We start from the raw sequence: 27,580 nt of genomic DNA on the forward strand, positions 1-27,580 counted from the left end.
GATGGATGAAGAATTACTCCATTTCCCTCCATAACTATAACCAAGCAGTGAGATACACTGGGCACTTTGCTCCTGAAAAAAGATATCCTGAGCACAGCACAACTTTAAGGGATAAGAGTGAAGAATTTCTGTGGAAACACTTTGAAAATATCTGAAGAATAGCTCTGTGTAGCTTAAAAGCTATCCTTTTCACCAACAGAAGTGGGTCCAATAAAAGATATTACCTCATTCACCTTGTCTCTCTCATATCCTGGGACAAACACTGCTACAACACTGCAAACATCCAGCATTTGGGGAAAAATGATCCATGCAAAGAATACATACATATCTATCTGTTCTCTCAAGTCCAAGTGGATATAACATCTCGGACATAGAAACCACTCCAATTCTGCTTTCTGTTTGGTGACAAAGTTTTCAATAAAAGCCTCGTCTCGTGTTTCGGATTCCCCCAAGGAGGTGCAGCCTCAGAAGCTGCCACACAAGAAGTTTATTCTTGGAGGGGCAGGAATTTAGGGAAAGTAATAAAATTACATGGTGGGGGGGGGAGGTTTGGAAAGTCACCGTTCATTGCGGATCTGAGGTTTTTCGGTCACATTGCACAGGGTGGGAGTCCACCAAAAGAGGATGATCACTGGAATCCACTCAAGCATCTCAGACCATCAGGGGCCGCCCGCCCGCGCTGCGGCAAGAGCACTCCGCTAGCCGGAGCGCGTGGAATAGTTCTGGGACACTGCGCGGAAGAGGCTCAGGCAGATCCCTGGCGAGCTCGTTCAGACGCAGGTGGGGGAAAGGGCCTGGAGCAAAAGAGGTCAGAGCCCTGCGAGCCCAGCAGCCCCCGGGGGCGACGCTGGGCACCCGGCGGGCAGGCACAGCCGCTCACCTCCTCTGCGGACCGCCCGAGCGCTTGTTCCTGCGGCGGCTCCTCTGGCAGAAGGGTGGCCTTCGGCGCTGCCTTCCCAGGCCCGTCCCCCTGCTGCGGGGTGTCCCCTCCAGCACCAGCCATGCCCCAGCCGCCGCCGCCCCCCAAGCAGTCCGCCGCGGGGCTTTTCAGCACCTGTCAGGCTGGGGGGCGGGGCCGGGCCGAGCTCGTAGCGGCTCGGCGCCCCTCCGCAGCCGTCTGGGGCGCGGGAGAAGCCGCGAAGGGCCGCAGTTCCCCGGGGAGCCTCCGTGGTCGCTGCTATTCCTCTGCCACTGGCTGGAGCGCTAGACTCCCTGCAGGGTCACCCCGGGCCCAGCGTGCAGGCGCTGGGTGCACTCAGAGCCCCCCCCGCCGCCCCGCCAGCATGCTCCGGGCGCGGGAAGGCCCCAGCGCAAAGGTCTCCAAGCACCCCCGAGCCCGTGATCAGAGGAGGCAGAGCGGGGAGGGCGCCTGCACCTGCCTGCCATGCACAGAGTCGTTTCCCTGTAAAAAGAAAAGGAGGACTAGGGGCACCTTAGAGAGTAACCAGTTTTTTTGAGCATAAGCTTAGCTCACGAAAGCTCATGCTCAAATAAATTGGTTAGTCTCTAAGGTGCCACAAGTACTCCTTTTCTTTTTGCGAATACAGACTAACACGGCTGCTACTCTGAAGCCTGTTTCCCTGTAAGATGCCCACCAGGCTGCATCTCTTAGCGCAGGTCAGGGCAGGTAGCAACACGGGGAGCAGGCGCAGTGTTGTTCTTCGCCTTTGGGGAGGGAGAGGGGGGACGGGGTGGGACCTCTCTCCGAACAACTTACAAAACAAAAAGTCAGACTTTATTCTACTGGAGCGAGGCAAGATCCTTGCACGAGGCGTCACAGCGCTGGATAAATTGCATAGAGCAGCGGACTTGTACAGCGTCAGCATGTCCTATCCAGTCCCATGGACGGGGCCACAGCTGTGAAATGCTAACTCCTTTCCCGACTCCAGTGCTGTCAACAAAGGACAAAGTGAGGGTTGCACGACCGTGCCTTTCCATTTCATCTCGTGCGTCTCCGGCGCTTCCCGCCCCCTCTTTGTTTAAGTAACAAGTTTTAGAATCGTCCCACGTGAAAGACCCTTTTCTGAGAGAACGGGCCCCTGGCTGGTGACTGTAGCTCAGCCGCAGACATGCCAGAACCCAGTGTTACATTGGTCTTGAACTAAGGATTGGAGAGTAACCATGCCCAGTTCCACTTTTCCCCCCAAGTGTAGTTTAAATTAATTTAGTTTCAAATACTAACTCGAGGTTATTCTATGTTAGTATGATACTTGGGCTGCAGGCGACCACCTGCATAGCTCTATTCTTGTTTTAAAATTCTCAGGATCATATTCCTAAAATAACTTAAGATCCAGATCCATACCTACCTTGTGAGTGGATAGAAGAACAAACGCCTGCAAGGTGTGCCTTTATAAATAACCAGCACATCCAACGGCACGATTGTTAATTACAAAGGTGGCGTTTTAGTTAGCTCTAACACAGCAGATGTCTGTCAGCACACCTGTTTTCCAGCAACTAGACCATCAAAAATAGTCCCCGAAGGCTGAAACTTGGCATGGGTGTTTTCCCTGTCAGCGCTATTACTCCTCGGGTGGGGGGTGCTTTTCGAGTTACTTATTTTGTTTCTATACAACATATTTTCTTATAACCAATTTTGCTCCCCTAGGGCCAAAGGAATAATCCTTCTGCTTTAGGCATGAAACTAAATGTACTGATTAGCAAAAGGTGGAGTGGATTAGTTATTTTGAAAGAACTTCAGGTTGCAGTTGCAGCCTAAGACTCACTTTTTCACCACTTCTTTTTTAGAATTAATAAAATAGGGACTTATTCCCCCCTAGAAAGATTTATAAACCAGCCCACCTGTGCAGCACATGCCGGCCAGACTGATTAACAGCTCAACTACTGTAATTAATTGAATTCTCTAAACAGGGGCTGCCTGGCTTCAGAACAGTCAGAAAACTAAGTAATAATTTTTGCTATTCAACCCCTCTGCAACCTATGTTGCCAAAAATGCTTGTAGGGGCAAACTTCCTCATCTAAAGAACTAGGCATTTCAAATAATTACCTAGACAGTCCAGCATGATTTATTTTTCATTCACCCAGTCAAGTTTAGGCTACAATTGCAGTTTCATATTTAGAGTCTGGTTCAAAAATCCATTGAAGGCCAAAGAAGTTTTTTCAATGGGCTTTAGATCAAGCCCTTAAAATGCCTTTGGATTTATAACACCACTCCACCAGCGTTTCTTACTTGTTAACCTTAATCCAAATGTTGTTCTAAGAAACAGGCTAAACCAAGCAAAAGGCAAGTGCGCCATTTAAAAAAAAATTTTTTTTTTTTTTTAAACACAAGCACATGAAGCAATTTCTAATTTAGTTTTAGTGTTTCCAGGTGTTTAAATACAGAAGCAGAGGAATAATACACAAATGCAGGTGTCTAACCTCACTTTCAGTTTCTTGCTTAAATTGTACCTTTGTTGCAGGAGGGAGAGAGGTTAGAGTATCTTTCAGTCATTTTGCTCTAGGCTATTTTGACTTTCCAAATTATGTTAAGGCTTTGGATTCACAAACAACCATTGTACTATTTAAAGTATTTTTTGCAACTGCAGCTACAATCATTGTTTCAAAAAAAAAAAATGCAGATTATAATCCACCACAGAGCCCATAACCAAAGAGAGAGATACTCTAACCTTTGTAGGGAGTAGATCTCAGAGTAACATCCATGTTAGTCTGTATTCGCAAAAAGAAAAGGAGTACTTGTGGCACCTTAGAGACAAGCCAATTTATTTGAGCATAAGCTTTCGTGAGCTACTTACGATGAAGTGAGCTGTAGCTCACGAAAGCTTATGCTTAAATAAATTGGCTTGTCTCTAAGGTGCCACAAGTACTCCTTTTCTTTTTGTAGGGAGTGGGTAGCATAAAAGTGAACAAGTATTGCAATGTAGTAATAATACACTGCTCCTTACCCTACTAGCATGTTTTTGGAAAGAACAGCTGCCTATGTTTAATCTGATTTTGTGTACTTCAATTGTGTTGCACTAACTCTTCTTACTAAATGTCTACATTGCATATATAACTCCTTTCCTAAACCTGGAGAACTCTGTGTAGCTCAGAAGCTTGTCTCTTTCACTAACAGAAGGTGGTACAATAGGAGATATTTCATATAGACATGCAGGAGCAGGATCCTGCTATTTAGAGGTGTCATGCACATTCTATGTAACAGAACATTGACCTTTTATGATCAAATGCATGCATTTTCCTATACCTATAGCTTTATAGTAGAGATTCAAATGCATTGAATTTTAGAATCCCCCGTCTTACAGGTGGCTCTGCAAATTAGAAGTCAGATATACCACTGTAGGTGTCTACTGTACTCACTTTTTTATTTTAAAGGAGTGTACCTGATTTAGTTGCACAGTTCCTACCAGGATTGGAATTATTAGCATGTTTTGCACCCAAACTTCCATTTTGTTAGAAAATGAAAGGAGAGTGGTTTTAGAACCCTTACTACCATCAGGGTCAAAAAGAGAATGCTTGCAACAGAACATTCCATGTGCTGTGCTAACAGGAGTCAGCAAGTGAAATTAACAGTAAGCAAAACTGAGCTGTACTTTTGTGTTATCCAAGCTGAATGAAAAGTAATTAATTTTGTTAAGTGGTGCAAAATAAATTTGTAAAAAAAGTGGTAATTTTTAAAAAGATCATTTTTTGAACTTGTCTCTCCATTGAATGATTACTGCAAAGCTAAATTTCAAACCATACCATGCACGTTGTCTGGACAGCTTCACCCATACCTCAGTATGGATGATGTAGCAAAACAAGCAAGTCAGCCAGGGTTCAAAAATTCTTGGATTTATGCAGAACTAAGGTCACTGCAGTGCCGTAATTGTATATTTCCCAAAAAACAAACCCTCTCACTTAACTGTAGTGAATACAAGTATTAAACCAAACAATTTCCCCTTTTGAATGCAGCACAAAACCAGTTACTCTTCATTGAAGGGTCCAGGAAAATCACATCCAACGGACCTTTAGGGCTCCATTCACAAATCCACACACTACTAAACTTAATGATTCATGCAAACTGGAAACTACTGGTTTCTCAACAGGTAATGTATGGCATACTAATTGTAATTGGCCATGGGGACACGAATTAAAAGCACGACGACAGGCATATTTTATACATTGCAAAATAAACCAAACTTAAACAGAAAGTGAGGATTGATATAAAGAACAAACAAATGAACAGAGGAGAAGGAAGCCGCTTTATTGCCAAATAAGGGTTTTAAAATGTTACTGGAAGACTTACATGTGCAAATTAACTCTGCCCATATCTGGCAATTTGGCATAGATGGAAGTTTGTATTTTAACTATATATTTCTCTGTAGCCATCTTTAGTCTACTGTTAAAATTATTGGGCGTCATGCTTGTGTCTTACATGTGTCAGAATAGATTACGCAGCTAGTGGCACATGTAGTTCAAAGGACACCTGTCATGACATTCCATGTCTTGGGGATGGGAACAGAGCTGCCAGTGAGGCAAGCAGCTATTTCAACCATTAGTAATAGCAAACCTCAGGAGTCTACGTTGTATCACCTCACGTACAGCATGCAAAGGAGCCAACTCATTCTTGTCTTCAGATGTTCCCATGTGCACAAGTGTAATACAGGCTTTGAAAGGGAAGTCCCAAAATTTAGATTGTTAAACTTAATTGCAATAGCTTTTCATAATTTCTTTAAGAGTTTCTATGGAAATAGTGAAAAGTGTTTAAATGCAAGTCTAGATTACAGATGCTTCAATGATAAACATTAGTGTAAGAAAAATCACAACCTGAAATTGACTGATTGAAACAAAACCACTTGGTTTCACTCATGTTTCTCTGTCCAAACTGAAGTGAAAAAATAAAATAAGACTTAATTTTCACTTAAAATGCTATTAGTAACACAAGTCTTTTCGACTCATGATTTTAACCCAAACATCCCTTTAAAAGGCCATTAGTGCTTTCTAGCTAGAAGGAACTTAGATGATGGGCTCCGTCTTACTAGGTTACCTCTGCTTCATTATTGCTGGTCTCCAAACACTGAAATGGTTAGAAAATACCGCAAACTACAGCACAACACACACATTTTGCTCTTTAAGAAGAGTGCAGCTTTGTGGAGATGATACAGTGCGTCCAGATATTGCTGTTCAGGTTTTTTTTTGGTTTTGTCTAGCTAAGTTCAACTTATATGTAGCCTTTTGGTGAGTTGAAAGCTAATTTGTTTGGGTAAGTCTTTATGGTTTTTTGGCCATTACTTGCAGCAGCAGTTCTACTGTCATAATCAAGGTACTTTTAAAACCAAAGACTATGATAAACTTCTGAAAGGCTCAGTTGTTTTCTGAAGTCTCTGAACTATAACAGCGTTCTGCAAGTTAGCTTCCTTCAGAGTGAGAGTCTCATCCAGCAGCTCTAGGAAAGGAAGAGATGTGGTCAGGCTGAAGGGGACACTTCCCTGCAATCCTTGATATTTTGTTATGAAGTCTCTGACATGGCTTATTCTGAAAAGGAAAAAGAATATCCAGCAAGTTAAAATGCTGCTAAGCATGTGAGTCAATTGTTTTCAAGAGGTGTGGGGGTGAGCACAAGTCATGCACACAATGCAGCATACATGCAGGCTCTGTGGCAGTTTCCAAAGTATGATTCTTGCACTGCTAGTGGAACTAGTTTTTATATACTACTGTACTCTCCTTTGCAGCCATGAGTTGCAATAAACCCTTATATGTAATCTACACAATACATTCCCACAGCATTCACTATGACCCAGCAACTGGCATGCTAGCTGAACGTGCCTTCATTCTGGTTTCTCCTTAATTCTGCACATAGAATACCCTGAAATTCTACCTGCTCTGTGACTTCAGCCACATCACCCAGGACTCTTCACCAGCACTAAATTCATGTTAGATATGGAAGTTGTGGAATTTACACTTGAACTTATTTAAGGTCAGAAGCACAATGTTTTTTCCCTTAACTTAAACACAGCAGCAGCACATACTATAGAGTGCTTTTAGCCATTTTCTGGCCCTCTCCAATGAAAAAACATGTTTATGATAATAATGGTTAAGAATATCATAGTACCATAAAGACAAGTCCCTTGAAATTGCCTTAAAATTTCTATCTGTTATTTTTAACTACAGCGCATGTGTCATAAATATAAAGGGAAGGGTAAACATCTTTAAATCCCTCCTAGCCAGAGGAAAAACCCTTTCACCTGTAAAGGGTTAAGAAGCTAAGATAACATTGCTGGCACCTGACCAAAATGACCTATGAGGAGACAAGATACTTTCAAAGCAGGGGACGGGGGGGGAGGGGGGATGACGGGACACAAAGGGTCCTCTCTGTCTGTGTGATGCTTTTGCCAGGACCAGAGCAGGAATGCAGGTCAGAACTCCTGTAAAGGGTTAATAAGCAATCTAGTTAGATATGTGTTAGATTCTGTTTTGTTTAAATGGCTGATAAAATAAGTTGTGCTGAATGGAATGTATATTCCTGTTTTTGAGTCTTTTTGTAACTTAAGGGTTTGCCTAGAGGGATTCTCTATGTTTTGAATCTGATTACCCTGTAAGGTATTTACCATGCTGATTTTACAGAGGTGATTCTTTTACTTTTTCTTTAATTAAAATTCTTCTTTTAAGAACCGGATTGCTTTTTCATTGTTCTTAAGATCCAAGGGTTTGGGTCTGTGTTCACCTATGCAAATTGGTGAGGATTTTTATCAAGCCTTCCCCAGGAAAGGGGGTGTAGTGCTTGGGGGGGGATATCGGAGGTGGGGGGAGACATTTCCAAGTGGGCACTTCCCCTGTGAATAGTTTGTTAGACACTTTGGTGGTGGCAGCATAAAGGTTCAAGGACAAAAGGTAAAACAGTTTGTAGCTTGGAGAAGTTTTAACCTAAGCTGGTAAAGATAAGCGTAGGGGGTCTTTCATGCAGGTCCCCACATCTGTGCCCTAGAGTTCAGAGTGAGGAAGCAACCTTGACAGCATGTATATGTACAACAGACCACAGAAGCTCATCGGTACCCTAGCATATACACAAGTTATGATAGAAGAACACTTTTAAATGTTTTCTGACAATATGGTTATGTGAAAGGGGATGTTCTACTCATACCAACTACAATCTGTCAGATAAGACTGGTCTGAAGAACTGTTAAGATGAATCTATTTGCACTAGGATGAAAACATATTAGGAATTTTAATCCTATATATTTTGGAATAGGAAAAATATTGAGCCCGCCAATAAAAGGTTTAATAATCAAAATGCAAACGCACCCCTCATTAATAATAACGATCCACTATAGTAATGGCCTGATTTGGATTCTATGACTTTAGAGACCTTTAGAGACAGTGAACACTAACAAATGGATCCTCTCAGACTTCTAGTATCTTGATGAATTCAGAGATAGACTAAGCAGTTACAGGCTGCCATCCTGACTGGGTATAAACCAATATACAGTGTACTAGAGAGAGCAATACAACCCTGGTGTTGAAGGTAAGCTTTATGATTACTTCAGAGAGATGTATAGCACAAGATATTCATTCTATATATTACAGTTGTGTTATCAGCATAGTAAATTATAGGAAAAGGTCACTGAAGGTTGTAGTTCTTCAACCTAATCTCCTTTAGTAATTGATCCTACTTTCCCCTAAAAAACATGTGTACCCTGACTACAGCTTTATCAGAGCCCCTTGCAGGGCTTGGAAGTTTTACTAGACACCCAGTAGACAAATTAGTCACAGACTGGTTTGAAATGTTCCACCCACACTGTCAGGACAGACACCTAGATGAGTGCTCTCCCCCCTGCAGGATGCTGGGCTTCCACCAGTGTTCTGACCCTGGACCCTGCTTTGGGGTTTCTCTTAAAATTTGGATCACCTCCCGTAACTCCCTTTGACTGCTGAGAGGGACGAGAAACATTGTCTCCTGTTTTTCACCTTTTACTTCAATCTTCCAGCTGATGCAAGGGTGGATGGGATTTCCACTACTGTTCTTCTCCCTCAGTTTCCTGGCTGCTTTGTGGGGTGTGCATTTCTGCTACTCTACCTCTCCCCTCCAGCCTCAGTTTTTGGGCCCTCCTCACCAGCAGACTGCCTCAGCAGCACAATCAATCTGAATCTGCCCAGATCATTGCTGCCCACAGGGTTCTCAATAGCAGCAATGAAAGTTGATGAGACGGGTCCTTTTCACCTCTGCTGAAGCTCAGGAAAGCTACGAGCAGCAGCGGCTCTGAATCCTCTTCCTAAGTCTGCAGACACTGGGTTAGAATAAGTTCATATCTGAAAGGTTCTCTCTGCAACCATAAGGGCTAGAAAAAAATTATTTAATTTTAAAGAGTGAAAGCTTAGGCACTTAGACACTGATGGCATCTACCAGGGAACGCTTTCTACTTGATCCAGGCAAGTGGATTTTTCAAGGCCTCACGTCCGTCGTGCTGTCCACCCCATCCTCACCTGCCACTAGTGTTTAATCCCAGCCATGAGCAATCAATTGCTTTTATTAGTGAGTTTCTCATAAAAATTCTTTGGAAGAACTTCCTGGAAGACACTTGTTTTTTTTGAAGACAGATGGTCTTAAAAATAAGTAAGCTGTACAAAAAAGGATAAACTAAAACTAAACAATAAAAATCTGTACTGTCCCTAAAAGATCCCCTATAACAGAACCTGCATCAAGGAATTATAGACACCTCAAAAACACTTAACTGCCAGTAAAATGACAAAAATTCAACAGTTATGCCTTGATAAATTGGTATTACGCAGATCTTGATCAATTAACTTGGCAGTCTATTACGTTCATTGGCAGTTATGTTTTGTTTTCCCTTCTGCCGCACACGGGTACATACAGCACTTGATTGGTTTCTCCTACAGGCTTGGAAGGACAAAAAAAGTCATCTTTATTTTTGTGTATCTGAGAGGAACTCAGATGATGAGAGGCCATATAAATACTTAAAGAATTTCTAGATGTATTAGTGTAAAAGGGTTAATGGGATAATCACCTCCAAGTCCTATATAGGATAGTGATAAGATAAATCTTACCTATGAGAAACATTAAACTTTTGTACTATCCTTTCCCCATCTGCTAACCAGATCTGGATATTAGTGACTGGTTCCAAATCGTTTAGTGTTACTGAAGGAAGAGGCCTTTTGTTCTCAGCTTCAAGGTCCTTTTTCACTTTAGAAATTATTCTTGGAGTCGCACTGGAAAGAAGAGCCAAAAAAAGATTATGCAGTCCACATAAAATCATAAGCTAGAATAGTCATTACCTCTTCTATTTTTTTGACTGAACGAAAACATTTCTAGGAGGTTCTAAATCCTGTCAGAGTGTACTAACAGATGTGCAGCAAGCCTAGGAATACAAATTAAAGTTGAGGCTTTACTAGAGAGATGCAACAACTCTTCGACTTGACAACTTCAAACATGATGTAAGGGAGAGAATATCCTATTTCTGTTAAATAATTTAAAATAATCTTTATTTTCATTAAGAGACAGAGAGAGATTTAAGTGATAAAGATAAGATGTAGAATTAAATGCCTAAATAATAGGACTTGATGTTCTGTTGCCTATATATCCTTCACTGGGAGGAAATAAAGTAACACCTTCAGGAGTTTGACTGAAGAATTTGCAGGCTAACAGTAATTTGTTGGAGGGCTTAACTGTGATGTGTGTGGTACTTAACCTTTTATAAAGCATAAAAAATAGATTACACATCACCCATTAGTGATGCTCTGCTCTAAGTGTTGTAGAATAAATCTCTAAACACTGAAAAAAAGGCTAGTACTAAATCTTATAAATTATAAACATACTTGCAATAAGTGGTCCACCAATGTAATAATTTTAGATATTAAGGGTTAAATATGGCTTCCTCTATTTATGTGGCCTAACTTTTTAATTGTATCATGGCTGATAGATTACAACTATATACAACATGTAATGCTGATCAGAGATATTTTGCACTTAGACTACAAATAGTTAGGGTTTAGGTAAAACACAGAGGTACAATGGAAAAAACCAAAGTCTTACAGGTTATTTTGATTATTCAAAATCAGTATTAAAATCACCTGTCAGCAGTCATCCATCTGTACCAATCCACCTTTCTACTCTCTTTTCTCAATCCTGCTGTTTTGTTCTCTTTTTGTTGCTCTTGCTTAACCTTAAAGCACCTAATTAATCTACAATGGTTCTCCAAACCACAAAAGTAAAATGTTGAGTGTGCAGCATTGAGGGAGAACAGAAATACATCTAAATCTAACAAATCTATCTGCACTGGGTGTTAGGTCAGCTTAAGTACACTGCTCAGGGATGTGAATTTTTCACATCTTTGAAAGACATAGATGGGTCAACTTAACTCTTAGCGTAGACCAGACCTAAATTGTATAGTGCAGCTGAAGTCACACTGGAGTAGATCCTGGACTACAGCATCAATAGCCCATGATTCTCCTTAGGAATTCTGTCCCTTCCTATATCAGTGAAAATAGCACCCTTTCTCTCAGTAGTAATGAATACCTGCCTTAATGAATCACAACATTCTGTAGGATAGCAACTGTTTTAGTTTATGAAGACAAGTGCATAACACCGCCCCACTCACCCCCAAGCATTGTTTAGGTTTCCAAGACTAGCATGATATTTACTACTGTTACAAAGAAAACAAGCTAAAATATACCATTGATTCGACTAATGGGGGGGAGGGAGGGGACATTTTAAACTTGCAAACCTTAACAAAAATGCTGAGCAAGTAGTAAAATGTTTCATTGTATGAAACTTGTAAACAGAACACAAAGAAGTTTAAGAATAGCATGTTTCCAGATTTTAGTTTGTCTGTTGGAAGGCAGGATTACTACTTGCTATAGCAGGGGTGGGCAAACTTTTTGGCCCAAGGGCCACATGGGGGTCAGGAAATTGTATGCAGGTCCATGGATGTAGGGCTGGGGCAGGGGGTTGGGGTGCGGGAGGGGATGCGGTGTGCAGGAAGGGGTTGGGGCAGAGGAGGGGGTGCAAAGTGCAGGAGGGGGTCAGGGAAGGGGGATTGGGGTGCAGGAAGGGGCTCAGGGTAGGGGTGCAGGCTCCGGCCCAGCGCCACATACCTGGAGCGGCTCCGAGGTGGCAGCGGTGCACACAGGCTGTCTGCCTGCCCTGGCCCTGTGCTGCTCCCGGAAAGCCAGCACCACATCCCTGCGGCCCCTGGGAGAAGGAGAGCAGAGGGCTCTGCCCGCTGCCCTTGCCTGTGGGTACCTCCCCCCAAAGCTCCCATTGGTACCTTCCCCCAAAAGCTGGCCAATGGGAGCTGTGGGGGGAGGTACCCACAGGTGAGGGCAGCACACTGAGCCCCCCCAGGGCTGCAGGGACATGGTGCCAGCTGCTTCCGGGAGCAGTGCAGCGCAATCCCGCGGGCCGGATCTAAAGCCCTGATGGGCCGGATCCAGCCTGTGGGCTATAGTTTGCCCACCCCTGTGCTATAGGCATGACAAAGCACAACAAATAACTCAACAACCCTGCCTCTTACCACTTAAGTCAGCAATCTGTCTCAACCATGTAGTCAAATTCCAGCACTATTCAGGCCAGATTTTGCTTTTCCTATTTATCTCAATTTTGGTGGCTGCTTTCATATTTACCCAAAAAGTTTCGCCATTGCCATTTCTCCCTCCATATCTGCAGACATCATTTTAACAGGCAATTTAATGTGTGTGAAACAATTTGGAGCATTGATACAACTTCAACTGAATTAACAACAAGTGTTAATTATGGACTCTGAGGCAAGGACTTAGCTATCAATCAGGCCTGATCAGGGTTATGAAAAACCATCTACTTTATTACTGTATTTTAGAGCACAGAGTTATCACTAATTCGTTTAGAATCACAAGAGCAGCTATCAGTTGGGATATTTTTAGACTGGTTATTGGAAATAAGAGGCACATACATAGTTACATTTGTCAAAGGATTGTGCTGACAATCTGCACAGTGCTCCCATGTGGTAAGCAATATCCCTATTTCACAGACAGAAACGCAGGCAGAGAGGTACCCAGATCAGCACTCAGGTGGCATCTCTGGGTTTAGCATTCAGAAGCTCCTGGTGTGTCTATCCTCAAAAATCAATCCTCCAAACCACAATGCCATTTGTAGCATTTATAAGCTCAGTCTAGTTTTAAAACTATCATTAGAATTTATACACTAAATAGATGGGAATTAAAAAGAAAAATAATCAGTTTAATGTATGCAGCAGTAATTTTAAACACTATTTTACTGGGATAAATTACATGGCTGAATACCAGGGAACTTGCTCATTTAGTCAAGATCCTCTTGCCCATTGTCCTAACCTCTCAATGAATGTCATATTCACCTTTTCTTCATAGACTGCGTCTTGCATAGTTTGCTTTTAAAGAGGAAATTCAGTGTTTCATTTAAATCCTTGTATGGCAGGATAGCGTCATTAGTAGTATTTTCTCCATAGATAGCACACAAAGGATGAAGATATGAGTTATTCCCCTACCTCAACCCACTCAGAAGGCATACATCCCATTAGACCACTCACCTGCCTAACCGGTAACCTTGTCCAGAAAAGGGGTGAAATATTGGCTTCTTTAACACATACACCTCGTCTTTCTTATCTTCCACATTCACATCCACCTCATCATCAAATGTCTTTTGTAACTCAATTGGCAACTCCCTTTAAAAAAAAATCCAATACATATAAAATTAAAATAAGGCTCTCTGTATGTGAGGAAAAGACCGTAACAATATTTGGTCTAAAAACTGAAACACAGCTCTGATTAACATGTGGCTGGCTCATCCATACAAAAAGGAGTTGGCGACACTGCAGCTATTTTACTAACACATACTCAGCATAATCTGTAAATCACACTGATGAGCTAGGCATCCATTGCAAATTACTGAATTATGAGGTAACTAGGAAGTGAAAAAACTAAAAAAGCAAAGACAACACATCATGGGTATTGTGTAAACTACAGTTCAGTTTTAAAATATATTATGAAATATCAAAACACAAAGAAATGTAATACCAGTATCTTTAATAAAAATTGTGAAATGTTAATACTAGACACCATTACAGCATGTTAATTCTTTGGTAATGGGTTAAAGACCACCTTTCTGGTACAGAATTCCTTTTTAAGACAGATAGTATGGAAACTCATTTGATTAACAGGTGTAATTATAGAGTAAGCAAAGTAAGGTATGTATTTTAGTATTTTCTATAGAGTATCACGAATATCTAGGATCTTCAGTGAATTAAACACTGTTTGACTAGCAATATTCTATTCACATTTAACTACCTTCCAGGGATCATCTGAAAGTTTACAGTTTGTAATTATTTCACTAGAAGATAAGCTTGTCCACCCTACCCACCTCGTCTTCCCCTAGCAGCATATGGGTATTTATAGATTCAGAGTTGTGTACTTTCCCAGCTAATGACAGGCTGCTCATTGTGATTATGGATAGGAGCACATACTCTTGTATGTTGCATTCACAGAGAAGAATGATTTTATAGCATATTTATGAAACAATGTTTTTGAAGTGCTGCTAACACTGAATTAGACCTGAAACAATGTGGAAAGGAAGATTTGTAATTTAAAAGACAATGGTTAAATAAATTCATATAGCTGTAAAAAAAGTTTACCTTGATTTAGATTTTGCTTAAATAGTGAATTAGTATGGGGGCAGGGGGGAGACAGGTAATTGACTGAAACCCTGACCAACCTTAAGTTTTATAAAAATTCATGGGCAGTGGCCGCAGATGTCCCCCCCCCCGCCGCAAAAGTCCCACCAACACGCCTCAAACTTGAGCAGTCCGAGTATCCACAACGAAAGCACGATTTGAGTACTGCCTGGTCTACACTCAAGTTAATCAATCTGTTTCATATAGCAGTTCAGCTGCAACTACCGGCAGGCACTTGATCTTGTCCTCTATTCTGTATTGTACCTTTAGAGTAACATCTTCAAGGCATGGATTCTGTTGTCTATTTCAGGACTTTTGAGTGACTAACCATAGCATCTAAAAGCTACTATATTGGCTGGACATTAATTCTTGCAGTGTTAGAATAGGTCTACACTACAGCAGCCATAGTGGCACAGCTATGGTGCTGCAGTACTGTACTGTAGATGGTTCCTAGATTGAGGAAGAAAAAAACTCTTCTGTCAATGTAGTTAATTCACCTCTCTGAGAGGTGGTAGCTGTGTCGACAGAACTCTTCCTAGACGCATCTACAACGGGGGTTAGGTCAACCTAACTATGTCGCCCAGGGCACACAGGTTTTCAAAGCCCTGGGCAATATAGCTAGGTCAATTTAATGTGTAGGTGTAGACCAGGCATTAGATTAGGTTTCACTGCAACTGGGAGGTGTGCTGCCCAGCATGGGTAGATAAACTTGAGCTAACATGCTAAAGACAGCAGGGTAGACGTTTAGGCACAGGCAGCGGCTTGGGCTATTAGCCCAAGCTCAGACCCAGGGAGCAGGGTACGCTTGGATTCAGGTGACTAACCTGAGCTGCCGACAGTGCCACAGCATTTACGCGGCTATCTTTTGAGCGTCCTAGCTCAAGTTGAGCCAGCATGCGTCTACCTACCTGAGCTGGCAATCATGCCTTCCAGCTGCAGCGCAGACATACCCTTAATGGCCAGTTTAGACAACTGCAGTATAAATTCATACACTGCTGTCGGAGTGTATAAACAAAGCAACTGTGTTACAAGCTCATGCAGCATTAGAGTATAATGTACGAAGTGCATGAACACAATCCGGCTCAGCAGACAAAGCTCACTTACCCTTTTTTAACTGAATCCAAGAACTGTTGGTTTGCAACATCTTTGTAGCTTCTAAGTTCACCATCATTTACTGTAAATCCATTTTTCCATAGTTTAATAATTATATCAGCCTGTGAAGTAAAAACAATGAAGTCATGGGAAAACACAACTCAGTATACTAGCATCTCCTTATGATTTTAGCTCACCCACTCAAGGGACTGAAAAATTACACTGGCACAAGTCTCGCTATAATCCATCTTGGGCAAGTGCCAGTACAAAACACAGCAACAGCAAGGGACAAAAATGACATTTCTAAAGATCTACATTTCTAGACCTGAGAGCAGAAGACCGTACACCTCTAAAAAGCAGAATCAGAATGCTAAAAGGCCTTTGGGTTAAAAAGTTCACAAGGCAAGACTTTATCAATCACATTATTACAGTTACCATCTTTGTCTTCCCACCCCATGCCACGGCGTGGCCAATAAAAAAGTAAACAACCCTGATCTTGAGAAATGCTAGATCTAGAATCCTAGGTTTTGCATCATTCAACATTCGGTTTTCACTTTAATTTTGAGAGGGGTGGTCGAGAGAGAAGTTAGAGCACAGGATTTCTGCAGCTAATTCCTTTATCTGGCTCATTTGCTCTGTAATCTTGAACAAGCCACTTGAAGATCGTCTCTGTTTGCCATCTGTAATAATAATCACCTTCCTAACAGGGGTACTGCGAGTCATGTTTGTCAAGTGCTTTATGGATCTTTAGATAAAAGTTTCTATATAAAACACAAACTATTCTACCAGTAAGTAGAATTTGAGTGAAATTGTCCCACAAGCTCATAAGTTTTATATGCAAAAGCTTGATCCACTGAATCTACTTCTACCCTTGTCTCCATAGACCACAAATCCAGAAGATGTAGGAAAGACTTTAGTCCTGCCTACAGAGGACATGACCCTTTTTCCACAACTAAACTACCAGGAAAAAGAAATTGAGTACTTGTGGCACCTTAGAGACTAACCAATTTATTTGAGCATAAGCTTTCGTGAGCTACAGATCACTTCATCGGATGCATGCAGTGGAAAATACAGTGGGGAGATTTTATATCTAGAGAACATGAAACAATGGGTGTTACCATACACACTGTAACGAGAGTGATCAGGTAAGGTGAGCTATTATCAGCAGGAGAGAAAAAAACTCTTTTGTAGTGATAATTAAGGTGGGCCATTTCTAGCAGTTGACAAGAACGTGTGAGGAACAGTGGGGGGGAAAATAGTTTTACTTTGTGTAATGACACATCCACTCCCAGTCTTTATTCAAGCCTAAGTTAATGGTGTCCAGTTTGCAAATTAATTCCAATTCAGCAGTCTCTCATTGGAGTCTGGTTTTGAAGTATTTTTGTTGAAGAATTGCCACTTTTAGGTCTGTAATCGAGTAACCAGAGAGAATAAAGTGTTCTCTGACTGGCTTTTGAATGTTATAATTCTTGATGTCTGATTTGTGTCCATTTATTCTTTTACGTAGAGACTGTCCAGTTTGGCCAATGTACATGGCAGAGGGGCATTGCTGGCACATGATGGCATATATCACATTGGTAGATGTGCAGGTGAACGAGCTTCTGATAGTGTGATTAGGCCCTATGATGGTGTCCCCTGAATAGATATATGGACATAGGTGGCAACGGGCTTTGTTGCAAGGATAGGTTCCTGGGTTAGTGGTTCTGTTGTGTGGTGTGTGGTTGCTGGTGAGTATTTGGAGGTAGTGGTGTTGCACTACCAACAATATACACTGGGTATTTTACCTCTATATGGAAGTTACAGAATATGTAGACATGAGGCTACAAATATCTTAAAGAGAAAGAGACTCCACAAACTTTGAGAAGTGTGTTATTTGTCAAGAAAAATCAAAAGAATGTAAACCTGTCCTAAGCCACCAGTGCTGGGCAGAATTCTGTGGTGCTGGCAGCAAAAGCCAAGAGAGATTAATTGTATTGGCAGCTACTGAATTAATTTTCTAGTTTAGATGATGTTTAAATAGACCAATTCTCTATCACAGGGGTTGCTTTTAGAAATATACGAGCAAGTAGAACATGGCACATGTCAGAGTTGTATTGAACCAGGAAAGAAAACAGACTCTAAATCTGATCACAGAGCATTATATGTTCACCAGCTTCTATAGCCACTAGAGTAAGCAGGTCTTTGAGCCACTGGTCCCGCTACATTGTTTGCTTGAGAAAACAAGAAAAGCTCCATAAAATAGGGAGACAAGGTGGTTGAGAAAAAGACTGAACGTAAAGCTCTGCGTAAGCTCAAAACTTGTCTCTCTCACCAACAGAAATTGGTCAAATAAAAGATATTACCTCACCCACATTGTCTCTCTAATATCTTGGGACCAACAGAACTACACCACCACTTCATAAAATAGAAAACATTTGAAAGAGCAACCAATATAAGAGAGGCAGCACTTCAAAGACGAGATGACATTGTGCAGAACTTAAGACTTAATTGCTAAGGATGCAATTTAATCACTCATCATGGCCTTTCTTCCTACTTGAATAAAATTAATCTTAAAGCAACATTATCTAGTTACACTGTAACAATAGTCACCTTATGACATTGACTCTTCAATGAGCTGATAACATGCAGACAATGATTTTATGTACAAGAAGGTTCTTCTGTCCAAGCTGCTACAAAGGTATAAAACCCTACTTTCCTCAGATGTAGAAACTGCAAGCTATTCCAATAGCAAATTACCGGCAAGTTTAGAAACCACCCTCCAGCCCCCTTCTGCAAATTCATTCCATACATAGCAAGGTCAAAGAAAGTCTACGATTGTTTTATGCAGCACAATAAAATTAGCTGATGCTATTCAAGCTGCTAGTAATCTGCAGCAGGAATTTAAATCATCCAAATGTTTTGTGGATGTTCTTCTGGCAAGTGAGCCTGATGAACAGCTTTCAAATGAACAAGTGGTTAGTGCAGTGCTGTATGAGAAGAACGAGAAATAAAAGACCCATAGAGACCTGAATTTCTTAAACCTCAATCTAGGCATCAAAAGAAGGACAGGTCGGGGCCAAACTCCCACCACATAAGGAGACTTTTTAAGAGCATACCAAAAGAGCATCTTGACAAACAACCATTTGGATTTCTTTGCACATAGGTAAACCAGATATTGAATTACCATTGCAACATGGATGGAAAAATATGGATGATGAACTACTTCCTGTATTCTGCAAGGGCCCAATGGCGTCTGAGTTTCTACAAGACCTTATTTGTGCCTGTACCAGTAGGGGGTCACTGCATAATCAATTGTGTCCGTAGTTAGAACAATCTTGGCATGTACACAGTTCTGTGCAGCAAAGTCAATGAAGACTGTGGTAACCCACACACTTTTGACAGAGTCATGCTGGTGAACAAGATGATAGTGATGTTGTCTAAAAATATCACCAGCGCTATTACATTTCAATGATACCTGTACAAATGATTAGATTTTGTTTTATCCTTTAGATAGCTGTCGTGATGCTTTGAGGTCCCAAAGAAATCCAGTGTTATGTCTTGAAATAATACAGTCATAAAACTAACAGGAATGAATGCAAATATTTAAACATACTGATGGTTTAATTGTTTATCCCCATTTCTATGGTAACGGCACAACATAATACCTCACAACAAAGTAGACATAACAGGCATTCAAATGATGTATGATTGGTGGGGGAATGTGTGTAGAGAGGGTACATTAAGTTTACCAAATTGGTGGTGGCTAATGCTCGCCTTCTAGCATGGTCCACCTAAAGAGAGTAGGGGACCCAGCCAAATTATACTCCTTTATAAATACTTTTAAAACGTGAAGGTGCCGTATCAAGACCCTTACATCCTCCAAATTCTTCTTTGGAATTTCCTTTTTCCAAAAGGCCTGTTATCTCGTATCCCTCCCAATCCCCATGCAACAATAGGGAGTGTGAGAGAGAGACAAAACAAGACACATGGAGCTACAGACCAGTGCCAAGCATCCAACTGTCACATCTCATTTCTCATCTGCTCACTGTCCATTTAGGCCTTATCTACCCAAAAATAATTTGTACCTATTTAATCAGTGTACAAACTGATTCAGCTAAATCCTTCAAGTGGACACACTCTTATATTGATTCAAGGCACTTTTAAATTGATTTAACTAAAGTTATTATTTAACCAGTTTTCCAGACACTTAAGTAGCCCAAAACTGACTAATAGACTTTTAGAATCCCAGTTAGTACTGAATTATTACTTTTTAAAATTAGAATGTGTGAAGACTTCACTATTATTCTCATTAGCATAGTGAGGTTTTCTTCAACTAGTTTAGGCACACCATAAAATAAACTCAATACATTTTGGAGGGAACATGTGTAAGACATTATGGCACTGTCTGTCACCTCTGTCCAACATCAAAACCTTGGGTTGCATATTCCTCTCTGCTATGCACTGCCGTGGGGATGCTCTTCTGCATGCTTTTCCATCATTTTTGAGAACAAAGGGTTCATTACTCCAGTTCCACAGGGTTTGATCTCCATGTCAAGTTCTCCTAGTTAACCAGATGATTTCCACATGGAAGTCTGCTCAGTAGTTACTACTGGTACATTACCTTCACCTGGTAAATTGGTTCTGGAATTTATACCCAGCATGATAAAACATTGACACGTTAACAAATTAATACAAATTAAAAGGCTGACCACTTACTTCAGTCTTAACTTTAGTTGGCGTCATGCATATAGCACCAACCTTCTGAGCTTCTTCAAAAAGGTTATCAACAAAAAATTCACAGCTTTGCTCTGTACCATTAGGAATTTGGTCATCAGTTCCTTGTTTACACATCCTACGAAATAAGAGTCATTTAAGGAGACACATTAAAGGACACAAGAAATTCCATACAAAAAGGTCTTTTCCTCCCCATATCCCATGTATTTTGTAATTTGTTAGAAAACAGGAACTAGAACAGCCTTGTGGACGATTTTAATATGCTTTATTTGCTGCACTATTCGTTTCATGAAAAGGCTCAGCCTATAGCAGATTCACATTATACCATTCTTCTGACATGCAAAGATAGTACAAAGGGAATTAAATTCATCCATACTGAAGCTTCTAAATTTGGAATCCAACTCTATGAGAGGGTGTGATCTCTTCTTGTTACTATAGTAAGTCAGAAAACTTGCATGTCAAAGTCAACCCTGCTACTAAGAAAAACATTCGCGGTTGTCTGAGTTAGCTTTCATTGAGCCACTTGTGCAAAAATACATGCCAAGTTCTTCAGAGATAAAATTCAAAAGTCATTTACAAAACAAAGATGGTCTTTATATCAGTCATTCCTGTATTTAATTTTCTGGTTATTTGCCCTTCACCCCGACATCCCTAAAACCTCTGTGATGCTTGTGGTCTTTAGCACTGCATTTGATAAACCTGAATATAGCTGTTTCCCAGTGCTACTCTAGCCTATTGGAAGTATACAACGGAAGGCTTTGATATTCTGGAAATGAGCATGGTGTGAAAGCCTACAAAAACATTTTACTGTCTAGTACAATTTTCCACCCACAGTGCTATGTACCTCTATGTACACAGTGTAAAGGAACACAGACTCCTTTTTACTATGTTGTCTTTTTATTGACTAGACACTAGATAGTTCATTCTGAATGACTGATTACCTCTTGGTTTAAGTTCTCAGATAGGATCATGCACTATTTGACTTCTACGATAATCATTACTGAGGAGCTCAGACAAGTTTATTTAATTTAGCACTTCAGGAAGTATTTCAAACAGTTCAAATAATCCCAACTCTTATATAAAAGAAAATAGAATATTTTTCCTAAATTAGGACTTCATGTTAGAATGAATGTTCATGAAAAAAATATTGTTCATTTGAATGGCTCAGTATGATAATTAGGTCTGTTTGTATTAACAAGAATCTTCATTGCAGAATATTAGCATAAAAATTGTTAGATACAAGATCAACATTTTTAAACAAAGTGAAACAATCTTACTTGTTTAGTGACATCAAGAAAAAATTCAATTCAATTCCCCCCCCCATTCCCCATTTTCACTACATCATTACGATGAATTGTCCCTCTTGCCCCCTCACAAAAGATCAGATGAACTATAAGCATTTGTTAAGGCATTTACAGTGTTTTTCCTTAAAGTCTAAGGTTTTAATAGGCATAAAGACTAGACATCTTCACATATAATGTAAAGGCTTCCAATGGGTCAAAGCAGAAAGGCAGACAGATTTATGATTTTACTTGTAAGCATAAATGTTCATGCAGCCACTTGGAAAGCTTCCACCCTTAGAATTTGTGTCTGCAGTTCTATGAGAAGTGTTCTGCAAAAGCAATTTCCCTCTTCTAAAAAAAACCCAAAAACCTAAATGTATGTGGAGCAGATGGACAAAGTGAACACAGATCTTCAACACAGTGCTTTTGTTTTTAATTGCAAGTGTTCCTCAGTGCTTTATAATAAAAAAAAAGCACAGTGACTTGGGATAATAGGAGCAGAAACATTTGCTCTAGCCAGCCGGCTAGTTATGGCAGCTTTGCACTTCAAGAGGCAGTGAGAAACAAGCCAACAAGAGATGTGCTGGCCTGAAAAAAAAAAAGTAATAAAATGTCACTGGATTCTATTTCAACTTTCATTCCTGAAGGCAGGAGCCAAATAAAACGTGCATATCAAACCATAGTCACTAAATCAATAATATTTTTTCATAGACGTTACAGAAGGTTTGATTTATTATTAATTAATGGTATGTTGAATTAATAAACAGACGGTACAAGACAGGACAGAACCATACAAAGAAAAAATAAGTACCTACCATTCTTCTTTTAAAGTTCCAATTTTGTCAACATCTTTCATGCTGCTGCTTCCCCTAATTATGAAAAGAAATTTTTTAAGAAACAGGCAAAATTCTTAACACACGTAGCACACTTCTGAAGACTATAAATTGTTTACAGTTTCTCTATGGTTAAAAGTTATTCTGTGTCGATACTTCACTTGGGAAGATTTCAGATTCCTAAGTCTCCAGATGGTTCTTTGCTTTCCTGTGGCTTCTAATTTGATCATGAATATACCCAGCACCCTTTTCACCCTCAAAACATTAGAAGGAGGAAGATTAGGTTATTACATTTTCTCAATGCACCTCCCACCAAAAAAGTCCCCCCCCAAAACACACCACACAACATTGATGCAAAAATATCCCCTCGTTCTTATGCTAATTTAGAAAACAAGTCATCCTCATTTTCACATGTTTAGTTGAAACTTCTCTCACAGATTTTGGGAGCAGTGTGTCATCAGACAGTAGCAGAAGACCATAATGCCATCACAGGCATCCTTTGTAACAGTTTATTTCCATCAATGACCTTCCATTTAACAGTGCGTATAAGCAAAAGATGCAGTGTCCTTCAACTTCCTCCCTTAAGGCTTCTCTATTCTTCAAGAAATTGGTGCAGTGTCCCAGAAACTGGCTATGTCAAGTCATGATTCCTGTTGTATATGTGGCAAGAGACTAAATCCTGGATTTTCAAGCACTAAATATACAGGATTAATGTGCTGAGTCAGCAGGACTGAAAAATACCATATTGTTCTTGTGCTATCTCCTGATCTCTCTACAATGAGCGATATTAAGCCACAAAAACAAAATAAAAAATAAAGATCTGAGACGCCAAAAATAGCAGAAAAATTCCTAGTGAGGCTGGAACCATGTTTAAGGGCCTGATCCTGCAAAGTGCTGGGCACCACCTGTGTTGAAAGGGCTCACCACCTTGCAGGATCAGGCTCCAAAGCACCACATTGTGCATAGATATTACAGAATGGAGAACAGGTAACAACACTCACAATACTTCCAAAAGTGTCCAAAACTAGAAAGAGTTAGGATCAGTGTTCCTCCTCTAACTTACACTTGCTTTTGGAGCTTATTAGATAGTGAGAAAACAAAAACCAAACTTAGCCAAAAATTCATAATCCTATTTAGTTAACCAAATAGATATTTATGCTAAACAGGATATTAATGGTCTCATCTTTACATATAAAACCCCTAAAAACAAAACAAACAAGTTTATAACAGAAATGCAGACACACTCTCAAAAATAGCAGATGAAATCAATACTGCTGTAATACATTTCTAAATGTATTTACTCTTTTCTTTAACTGGTTAGATTATGCAATATTTCCTGTATCAGTCAAAAGACTACAGTTAGTGTCCCTTTAACACTGTATATAAAATGTCCTTGCTCCATTTTACAGTGCAGTAATAGCACATATAGAAGCAAGGCTATGGTAGTACAGACAGTTTTGTTTATATATTTGACCTACCTAAAAATCTGCATTTTTAAAATATTTGCATTATTAAAAACAACAAAGGTAAGTTTACTTCAAGTTGAAATGTATAGAATATTCAATATTCAAGTCTGGAACCCACATAATTTGACAGTAATGAAAAAATGAAGTTAAAATGTAATCAGAATTGTTATAAAACACTGACAGGCTGAAGCAAGTCTTCAAAACTAAGTTTTTACTATTCTAAAGAGGCCTTGCACTTATAGAAGCAGTATACAAACTTATCCAGCTGTGAAAGACGCACTTGGCTTTATATAATGGAATAATTATTTAGTTTGGAGTAAAAAATTACATTAGTTATATTTAGATTGTATCAGTATTTAGTCTGAGAAGTCAAATTCTTTAACATTAGGAGGAATTAGTGACTTGCACTAACAGATATTGCTGGCAAGGAAGTCTATAGTACATAGGAGCTAGAACTTAAGTTTGTTCTGATACTCCTGGGAGAATTCTGTGCCACTGCAGTTGCGCAGAATTCATGTCCCTCACAGATTTTTTTTTTCTCTGTGGAAAATACATTTCTGCCAAAGACGTGTTGCGGTTACACCTTTTGCCCATCACAGACTGCTGTGGTGCCAAAAGAGAGGGCAGCCAGCTCTGCCAGCCCTGGATAGGGAGGAGGAGAGGCTACTTTTCTCACAGTACCCTGCCCGTGAAGCCAGCTGAGGAGGCACAGGATATGGAGGGTGGGGTGATAGAGAGTGGGCACATGGAGCTGCTGGGGAAGGGTCACATGAACAGGGGTTCGGAAGGGCTAGTGAGGGAGAGATAAACTGGGGCAGGAGCACAGGCGCTAGTTGGCGACAGCACTGAGCCATGGGCTGAATGTGAGTGGGGGTGCAGAGCCACATGGGATGAGGGAGGCAGGATAGGAGTGCAGAGCCACATGGGGATGAAGTGTGACTGAGGGGAGGTGCAGGCCACATGGGGACAGGAGAGGACGGGTGGCTGAGTATGGGTGCAAAGATACATCGGGATGGGCAAACGTTCCTTGACTGAATGGAGAGGCTAGGGGTCAGTCAGGGTCTGCATGGGGCAGGCTTCCCAATTCCCTAACAATCCCTCCCCATCCAAAAAATGTTCCATACTTCTCCCACCCTCACCCAACAACCCTCCAGGTTCACTCCTGGGCTCCTTCACAGCAATTACTTCCACCTTCCTCAGCGACTCTGTTACTCCTGACTACCCCGAGCCTTTGCACTGCTTCTGAGGAGTGTGGGAAATCTGTTTCTGTGTTGTAATTTAAATGAATTATTCTTCAAAGTTCTGTATTAATATGCCTAGTAAGGAATCCATTTGTCAAAGAATATTTACTGAATCTTTTTTGTTGTCTTTATTGTTACAGACATACTTGCTGACAGGTATTTTGAAATAAATACCAAACAAATTGAAACTAGCATGATTATACTGTATTATTTTGACAAATAAAATATGCAGAATTTTAAAATATTGTGAATAGAGTTTAATTTTTGGCACAGAAATTTATTTATTTGGTGCAGAATTCCCCCAGGAGCATACTAAATTATGACTAAATCAACCGAATTCACACAAATAATTTCACTCAGAGTCAAACTTTTGGTGGACATTTCTAGATATCACTCAAAACTATAGACTATAAATTTACTCTTAGTTTCACAAAAATGGGCACTTACACTTTAAAAACTTTTCAGCCATCAAAACATGCACATCTACATCTGTGTAATCATACCTGTAATTCATATATTTCCTTGTGTACATTACGTCCTCACATGTCTCTCAAGTCCATCATTTAGACTCCAACCATGAGACTGGGGCCTCAGACAATAAGCTCTTCGGAACAGGGACCTGTCATATTCATTCTTGTGGGTACAGAATTTCTCATAAAAACTGTTTCTCGGTTTAACTGTTATCCTCCTACAAATTAAGTTTCAAGTGAGGAAAACAGATCCAACCTCACTGCTTCTCTTGTTTCAAAGGACAGCTACATTAGCACCCCCATATCTGGAGTTCAGGGAGTAGCTACGCTGATTTAAGTTTTTTTCCTTAGGAGGAGGAAGTGACAGAGCCATGAGAGGAAGAGCATAAAACATGGTCTACTACAGCTGCTAAAATGGATGATAAATGCTTTGGAGCAGGGACTAATCATTTACTATCTGTTTTATTATTATTGATCATTTGTATTATGATAGCACTTAGAACCTAGTCATGGACCAGGACCTCATTGTGCTAGACTGTACAAACATAGAACAAAAATACAATCCCTGACCCAAAGAGTCTAAGTCTGAGACAAGAACTAGATACAAGCACAAAGAGACAAATGCCTTTAAGAAAGAAAAAAAAAAAACAGGACACTACCAGAAAATATTTTCAGCTTTTGGTTTTCTCACTCCATTCTTGCCCAAGGAGAATATTTTTGTTTTGTAGAACAGAAATGATGGTGATAACAAAAACCCCACAAAGTCTTAACCTAAACAGTTATCTTCCACATCTTCATTACGGTCAAAAAGTCACTGTGCCAAAGAGTTTTGACCAGCTCCAGTTAAAGTGACATGCATGCAATACCATAAGCCACAAATTATCCAAATATACAACAAGCTACCCTAGCCTTTGTACATATAAACCTATAACCCTAACAGGATCACATATCCACTTTCTGAACTGTCAAATGAAAAAAAAAAAACCAACACCACCCACCCGGGGGGGTGGGGGTGGGGAAATAAAATTCCAACCTCCTTAAATGCATGTTGCTATCCATTTGGGTGATGTGGCAGCCTTGCAAACCTCCAATGTACTGCATCCACTGCCAGGACCATCCCCTAACTCAGATATAACTTCTCTTCCGCAATAACTAGCGACCACAGCTCTGCCAGACTCTCTTGAATGACTGATTTGTAGCGTCCTGTTGTCATTTAGCGAAGCTACGCCTGGCATCCCACTCAGCAGCCACTTCGAGAGAACGCCAGCAACGGCACAAGGGAATATGAGCAGGCGCGTGTACCCTGCCTTTTCGTTCATTTACAACTACCCAGCTCACCAAGCCCAGCCGACGACGCCACCTCCCCGTGCAGAGCAAGGAAACCCAGGGGAAAGGGGAAGGAAGGTCAGACCTGTTCATCACCATGCCCTGACAACCCGCAATCCCGCCCGCACACTTTCAAAACGGAAGGGCGGCCAGTGAAGTAATCCCCGAGGCCGGGGGCGGGGGCCAGCGAGCAGCAAGAAAGAAGACCCCGCTTTCTGGGGTTCTATCCGGGCGCCCTAGGTCTCTCCCTAGCTTGGGGCCGCCTTTGGGACAGACACCGCGAACTCGACACAAAGCGCAGCGCAGCGCACCCCTGTGTCCCCAGCGCGCAGTCACGCACCCGCCGCCGCTACCCCGCGCAGCCCCCCAGCCCCGCTCACCTGGTGCCGCCGCAGCCCGCAGGGCGGGCGCTACAATGTATCAACCTTGCGCGTTCCACGCGCCCTCCGGCCGGCCCACCCAGCAGGGCCGGGGAGTTCGGGGCGGGGCCCGCGGCGCCCGCTTCCCTCACGTGACCGGCCCTTTG

General features: G+C 41.0%; 2 protein-coding genes across 9 annotated transcripts in view; both read right to left on the reverse strand.

The window, feature by feature from the left end:
* MFSD2B (MFSD2 lysolipid transporter B, sphingolipid) overlaps positions 1-1,182 on the reverse strand; it is an 80,777-nt gene extending 79,595 nt beyond the window's left edge. For 2 of the 7 annotated variants that reach the window (XM_075126383.1, XM_048845645.2), the window contains exon 1: positions 881-1,173. In XM_075126383.1, coding sequence (XP_074982484.1) covers positions 881-1,003 — 123 coding nt within the window. In that variant the 5' untranslated portion in view covers positions 1,004-1,173. The other 5 variants (XM_048845643.2, XM_048845642.2, XM_048845635.2 and 2 more) reach the window with 5 other exon arrangements.
* A 3,997-nt stretch (positions 1,183-5,179) lies between these two features.
* Positions 5,180-27,580, reverse strand: UBXN2A (UBX domain protein 2A). 2 transcript variants are annotated; one of them, XM_048845648.2, is made up of 7 exons: positions 27,435-27,580; positions 22,534-22,587; positions 20,418-20,553; positions 15,735-15,844; positions 13,491-13,625; positions 10,000-10,161; positions 5,180-6,471 (listed from the first exon to the last, which is right to left on the reverse strand). In XM_048845648.2, the coding sequence occupies exons 2-7, from the start codon at positions 22,572-22,574 to the stop codon at positions 6,279-6,281; spliced, it is 777 nt and encodes a 258-aa protein (XP_048701605.1). In that variant the 5' UTR covers positions 22,575-22,587; positions 27,435-27,580; the 3' UTR covers positions 5,180-6,278. The 2 variants fall into 2 exon arrangements, with proteins under 2 accessions (XP_048701605.1, XP_048701604.1); XM_048845647.2 differs by lacking the exon at positions 27,435-27,580 and adding an exon at positions 25,762-25,783.

The sequence above is a fragment of the Caretta caretta genome, chromosome 3 (genome assembly GCF_965140235.1).
Source record: "Caretta caretta isolate rCarCar2 chromosome 3, rCarCar1.hap1, whole genome shotgun sequence".
Classification (NCBI taxonomy): Eukaryota; Metazoa; Chordata; order Testudines; family Cheloniidae; genus Caretta; species Caretta caretta.

What these genes read in the sequence shown, in the direction of transcription:
- UBXN2A (XM_048845647.2), bottom strand. An exon ending in TTGGATTCAGTTAAAAAAGG is followed by an intron (nt 13,626 to 15,734) that starts GTAAGTGAGCTT and finishes TTTTTTTTAAAG; the next exon opens with GGAGTTGCCAATTGAGTTAC. An exon ending in CAAGGTTACCGGTTAGGCAG is followed by an intron (nt 10,162 to 13,490) that starts GTGAGTGGTCTA and finishes TCTTCTTTCCAG; the next exon opens with TGCGACTCCAAGAATAATTT.